General features: G+C 33.8%; 1 protein-coding gene and 1 long non-coding RNA gene across 2 annotated transcripts in view; one reads left to right on the top strand and one right to left on the bottom strand.

Annotated features, from left to right (window-relative positions):
- Window positions 1-3,672: 3,672 nt before the first annotated feature.
- Window positions 3,673-7,026, top strand: part of LOC140040284 (uncharacterized) — a 6,431-nt gene continuing 3,077 nt past the window's right edge. The window contains exons 1-2 of the mRNA XM_072086090.1: window positions 3,673-4,267; window positions 6,456-6,579. Of these exons, the coding sequence (XP_071942191.1) occupies window positions 3,799-4,267; window positions 6,456-6,571 (585 nt within the window). The 5' untranslated portion in view covers window positions 3,673-3,798 and the 3' untranslated portion in view covers window positions 6,572-6,579. The remainder of the gene's footprint in view (window positions 4,268-6,455; window positions 6,580-7,026) is intronic.
- The window catches only part of LOC140040285 (uncharacterized), a 26,484-nt gene continuing 25,138 nt past the window's right edge, over window positions 5,681-7,026 (bottom strand). Inside the window, exon 4 of the long non-coding RNA XR_011842703.1 lies at window positions 5,681-5,798. This is a non-coding gene — a long non-coding RNA (uncharacterized lncRNA). The remainder of the gene's footprint in view (window positions 5,799-7,026) is intronic.

Raw genomic sequence — 7,026 nt, 5'->3', positions numbered from 1 at the left:
GAAGTCCTAATATTATTTACCTTGTAGAGATTCAGTTTTAATTTGGAAAGTGAATTAAAATTTTATAAAACCATGTGTCCTCCCCCACATAAATTTACCAAAAACTCAATTTCCTTTTAGACCCATCACTATTTCTAAATCCTTGATCCACCATGAGCAGTGTCGTCAAAATGCTCACTCCCTCAGAGTGTAGCCTATAGTAGCCTAGCTTGCCGGCTTGACATTTTTATTTTGTTATCGTTTTATTCTGTAGGCCTATTTGCGGTAATGTGTGCTACATAATGCACAACAAAAACAAAACAAAAAACCCACGTAAAAGTTATGTAAAACGCGCGAAAATGTTTTCCCACATTTGTAACGGTTTTGTAACGGTTTACAATGGCGACGAAAATCACATTAAATACGTGATTATGGCTAATCACCAATTTAGATGAATTGGTCAAGTTAAGAGCGTTAGACCTTTTAAGTTTTTAAATTGAAAATTGGACATTAAACTAATCACTAATCCTGCGACTCTTGTTCATTGTAAACTTTAAGTTAACGTTCCCACACATTCCTGATTAACCATAAGACAATACAACAACAGATACCTTTGTACTCTGTAACAAAAAGATAGCCAGTGCAATGATTCAATGACTCGACTTCAGATTTAACGTTAATACGGATTAAATCTTACCTTTTTCGCTTCAAGTTTGCTGTATTTTTATCGCATTTTAATCCAAATCTGATTCCGTCTCTAACGCGGGAAACACTGTCAGATCCATGCTTAATTAAAAAGAGAAACATAAAATCAGTACTATAAATTATATCATTTGAATTCCAGATATAAAATTGGCACATTCAATATTTTGTGAAGCTAATTTATACGCCTCTTAAGTTTTAAAAAGACAGTTGGACAATAGGCCTCTTGGCATCCATAGATGGACATTAACATGTCTGTAATTCATCAAAAATAACTGTAAGGCATCTCTGATGTTGGGATTTTGTATAACGCTAAATAGAAATGTAGTGTAGGCATAATACTAAACACTTTTTTTCTCTTCATTATTTGTATAAATATTGAATTTCTTGTTTTGATAGTCAAGAAAATCAAGAATGTACTAATTTAGGCTTATAAAAACTCCTGGATAATGAATACATTTTTTGCAATAGTACCTATGTCAAATTCTACATTAGGCCTAAAGACCTCTTTTTCTATATGTTATACTATCATGCTCTTATTGCAGATCCGACCTGTCCGTCTATTACGTAACCCATGCACATGACAATTCCCTTTTTACTTATCAGCATGCAAATTACTGTATTAATTCATGGGATTGACTTTTTGGTTCAGAGATTTATTTCCATTAATCCCCTTAAACGTTAAATCTAATCTCTCGAGTCTAAGTTGCTGTTGAGTTTAATATCAGCTCACCACATGAATCTTTATAAATTTCGACAGAGAACTACCACCGGAAGCTCCCATAGAAATAGAAAGTAGGCCTACTACATTAAGATAGTAAGTTAAGCAATTGTAGTAAGAACTTCATATATTATAATGAAAAAATATTAACCGAATCGATGTCAAATCAATTCTGAATATTTCATTTTCATTTCATTTGATTTCATCAAATTAATTCTGAATATAGGCACTTGCGCATCTACTTTCATATGTCTATTAATAGCCCAGGCTTAGAATTTACAGAACTGTCCTCACGTACAAAATGTAACAATGGACATCTTGAAGAGACACATCAATTGAAATATTGATTGGATCGAGTATAGGCCCCAGTACAGTACGTGTAACTTTCGTAGTATATTGAAGGTCATCGAACTTTAGTAACATGTACCATGGATTCATTATTACATGCATGTATGCCTACTTATTGTTGGTTGTTTTAATGAATAGGTTCATAGTTGCTATGGAATCATGTATATTCATAATATGGATATATCACTATATAAATCATAAATTTAATTTTACACGGGTAGAAGCATGCATAGGCCTACTGGAAATGAGTCAAATAAGGGCGCGGTTATACAACACGTTATTACACGCATATTCAACACGCCTACGAGAAGTGTGTTGTATAATTACGGATGAAGAAACCGTATTTGGTAGAATACAGACAAAGAGCAGCCGAGAGAGCAACCCGATTATTTTCCGCCGTGATGGGTACGCGACGGTTGTGTCACGATCACATGATGATCACCTTTAGACTGTTACCAAGTTACCAATTACTGAATATATCGACAAGAAATGTGATACCAATTGCATTCAGATTTATTGATTTGAACCCGGACTCAATGAATAACATTGAAACTGTGTTGTTAAGGTCAAACACAAAGTGTAACCTTCGACATCGGTTGTAAGCGTAGAATCAGTTTTCTCGCTTATTGATTGGGTCCAACCTTGATCGAATTGATCGAATCGTATAAACACTGTCAAGGTTGGACCCAATCAATAAGCGAGAAAACTGATTCTACGCTTACAACCGATGTCGAAGGTTACACTTTGTTTTTGACCTTAACAACACAGTTTCAATGTTATTCATTGAGTCCAGGTTCAAATCAATAAACCTGAATGCAATTGGTATCACATTTCTTGTCGATATATTCACGGAACGTCTGTATTCTACCAAATACGGTTTCTTCATCCGTAATTAAATAAGAAAGATTACATTTATTTATTTGAAGTTAATAAAAATATGCCATATAAAATAAGTGAGATCAAAAAAGGCCAAAAAAGAAAAAAAAAAGAGTGTTTTTAAGCTGTAGGGTATATCTTAGAATTTGTAATCTTAGTTCTTGGGTCTTAGCTTTCGTGATCTTAGGTCTTAGGGGATCTTAGCTTTCGTGGTCTTAGGTTTCGTGACACCCTATCGTCGTATGGTATTTATACTGTGAAAATGACATTTTGAAAAGAAAACAAGATAGCGCCCTCTAGTATATCGTCTGCACGTTTGTGGTCTGTAGGCCTACTAACCAAACCATGGTGTTTACCAGGGAGTTGTGAAATAATTACTTATTTTACAACTCCCTGGTGTCTACCAATTTAATTTCGTAAAATGTTAGTCTGTTCATAGAGATATATGGTCTGTTATATATTGTTTTTTTAAAGAAAAACATACAATTATGTATATTATCTGCCTTCGAAAACTTTGGTTAAAAGGAAAACAGTATTTTAAATGTCAATTCGAATTTAATTAACTGGTAATCTAAAACATGAAGCTACACGAATGGAGATATTGCTGTCAAACCATAGAGCAGCTCCATGATAAAGTTGAGAGAAAAACCGTTTGATATTGAAGTTATTTTCGGATCGCCCACTAATAAGCTGAATAAGTACCATACCAAATATTGACAATTAATTGTAGTTTATCTTTAAATTACTTTCATTTTGAAATTAAAATTATTTTAATCTTGTCTGGACACGTTCCTGACTTTGTGGTTAGATGCACGTCTGGACTAGACTAGAAATAGAATTTATATAAAACGCCCTCTATCGTCTACGTGAGTAAATAAAAACAATGAATGCACACAAACAGATGTTGGGATTACGTCGAACGCGTCCTTTTTAATTTACAACTGGACAAAATCACACGGCTAACATCCACCCCCTTAAGCTCCGCCCAGACAAATTTGCATCAACAACCAATCGCATCGCTGGAAAACGTTGTTGTTGTAGAAGACAATACTGACTATATATTACAGTGCTAATTCAAGGCTAGTTAGTTGAGTGTATTTTACGTTTGGTACTTACAAACCAAGCTTCATTTGTATACCAACAAACACAGGGGTTAGTTAAACGATTTAAACATGACTGTTGACATCCATAAAATAAGAGTGTGTGGTTCTAGGCCAGGACGAGTAGCAAAGTCGAGAGTTGCAAGGAATTTATTTGGCACGACGAGCGAAGATCATGCAGCTACAGACGCTTGGTTGAAGAATGAGCTAAAGCAATCGTGCTTAGAAGATCGCAAGAAACTCGAATCTTTAGGACTAGATCCCGATACCGAAATGCCAGTAAATAACTCTACAAGTCGTTGGGAATGGAGTTTGTTAGATGGAAAATCCTGTCCAAACATGTATCGAACACGGGAAATTATAACTAAATTTGTTACGTTATCAACAAACTCAACGGATTCGACAGAAAACAACGGATTAGATAACGAAACAACAATGCAATGTAGTAGTACTGTAACTTCACCGATTGCTACACAGCACGAAGAAGAACCGTCCAGTTCATCACAAACACCAAAGCAATATAAACAGACAACAATTACAGGTAAGAATCGGCTACAAGCTGGTAATTTGAAGTCAAAATGTAGGCCTACCACTAATTCAAATTCTCTTTTAGGGTTCTGCTTTCGAATCTACATTATGCTTTAATACAGATTTTTGTTTTCATTCTGTACTATATGTTCTGAAAATGAAAAAATACTAGTGTGTTTCAACTCAAATAAGTTGTTGATGATAAAGTAAAAAAATGTGTAGTTTAGAAGACGAGTCTGGATATTTATTTAGGCCTACTCCTGGAATTAAGCTACTGTTAATGTAAAGGCAAATTTAGAGATAAAAATAAATTCGCAACGAAATATCAATCATAAACAGAGTAAACTCGTTTCTAGAAAAAGGAGTAAGTAAAAGCTGCAAACTCTAAATCCATGTTAGCACATACATTACGATAAATACGAGGCTCTGAGGATTTTTTTTCCATAAAGATTGAAGTATGGCCAAATTTGCGTACCACCCGAAGTTGTAGCAATAAAACTGGAAACTGCACATTACCAGAAAAAAATGATTCCAAAGTTGAGCCGAGAAAACGGCCAATCAAACACTTTAAAAGTCATCCCTCGTTGATGCTATTGTCGTGTCTACACTTGCCCAGATTTGCTAGGTTTTTTTAGCTACCCTGGGCTGGGTTCGGTATTGATTTCGATATACACTTTCATATGATATTATGTACTGTAGAAGGAACTTTATCTATAATTGAAAAGTCAGATACATAAGATAGTTTAGTTACACAGTATTTGATGCACGCGAATATTGAATAGGCTCTACTTATTTGACAAATAAGTAAAGCTTTAGGTTTCAAATCAAGGTCACCTTGTATTTGCTTTTATTTGTTCTTTTTTCGCAGTGCCAATTTTCCGGTTCTCCAGTATGATTGATTAATGTATCATATTATAAAAATAGTCTGTTTACTCTGCACGATACAATAGTCTGGGTTAGTGTACTGGTTATGCTGGCCTTCTATCTAAATTCTGCTTTGTGTTTCCAACATGTTGGGTACCTGTAACATTATTGCAAGATGTAAGACCTATCTCCCCGACGAAAACGGATCAAAATTGTTTTGGAGGGCTGCCGGCAGTTTTTATGATTAAATTACTTCATTTTGAATTTGAGATAGTTTTACAATTTTTATCATCATTACCGATTACATATATTAATGAATGATAAAAAACAAATTTATTCAACTAATTGTGAGTTACATTAAAATAGCAATTAATGGTGTAATTCAGTGGGAAGCCAATTATTTTAGAATATTGGGCACTTTGAAAGAAAAAAATAGTGCATATGGCAGTACCAGCAGAGGTTGCTGTGAAGGGTCACTATCGCTTGTGAAGGAACATGAGTTAATTAAAAATGGCCGTGGGGATTGGTGGAGGTAGGACTCATTAATCAACGCTCACCTTCGGTTGCCATCGGGAGCCTTCTCCTGGGAAACATCTGCTGGCACTTTGGTGCCCAATGGCTTGACAAGCGCCACGTGCCAGCCGTAAAAAAATAACACATCGTCATCAGAATATAGTTGACTGTAAACAAAGCAGAAGTTGAAGTAAATTTCATGCATATTTAGTTTTCCTTTGTACAGTAAACTCTACTGAATATTGATTGATGATAGAGTGTAGATCTCTTTTCTATTGAATCGAGAGTAATCCTTCAAATTGGAATACATTGAATAAATAATACCCTTTTTATTCTGTCAATACGGCACCTGATTTTAAGAACAAAGAATTTAAATCGCTTTGTTGGAACATTTTCTAATTTACAGTAGTAACTTGTCAGTTAGTATTCGGTAAATTCGTCATAGGATTTCCTGATCAGTTGTTAATTTACCTAAATATATTATTTCCTTCGATTCTGAAAACGGAACAGGAAGAAATGGAATCCTAAAGTATAATTAATAGATTGGAATAATAAAGAAGGAATGTGTTGTTTTTGTTTGATTAATCGAAGAGTACAGTAATGACGAAAGATTTATCTTAAACGATCATGGTTTTTCTTTAGAATAAATACATTTAAATATTGTCAGAAATGGATATATATATATTATCGATAATTAACAAGATTTATGTTGTAATTTGCAGATTTATTGCTCTTTCGGAGTTTGTCTTTTAGCATAAATACATTTAAATATTTTCAGAATTTGTTTTAGATATAATTAACAAGATTTATTTTCTGATTTTCAGATTTCTTGCCAAAACGCAGATTAGTATTCAGACCAAGGCAAAAACTATATGAAAGATCAATGTCACGTTCGTCAACAACGAAACAACAATCGCATACAAACGCCAAGAGTGCTTAACTATAAAGGTATGTACACTTTACATGGAAATTAATTTTTTTTTTATGTTATTTACATGCGGAAAAGCATGTTTGCATTACAGCAGGGCTATCATATGATAAATAACGTAACATGACTTGTTAAGCAATATCAGCGATCTTTACTCTTCTGATAAGTACAGTTTTAATAAATGAAAAGTCATATTCATTCTGAACAGTACCGACATCTAGACCTTGTTTCGATTTGCAGTTTCAATGGCAATTTAAAAATCACTCTTTATCATGTTTCGTGCAACACGTAATCACATAGATTAGAAGTAAATCCAAAAATGATTTATGGCACAAACTAACCTTTGCGACTTATAAATGATTTATGACAGTCATATAACAGCATTCTATTTTTATATTTTATAATGCCGCTTACGTAGTTTGTTAATTTTATAAGATTGTTATTTAACCTTTTAACTGAATAGTAAG

This window comes from Antedon mediterranea, chromosome 2 (assembly GCF_964355755.1).
Source record: "Antedon mediterranea chromosome 2, ecAntMedi1.1, whole genome shotgun sequence".
NCBI classification, from domain to species: domain Eukaryota; kingdom Metazoa; phylum Echinodermata; class Crinoidea; order Comatulida; family Antedonidae; genus Antedon; species Antedon mediterranea.
The sequence above is the reverse complement of the archived record's forward strand: the minus strand, read 5'-3'. Positions and strand labels throughout refer to the sequence as shown.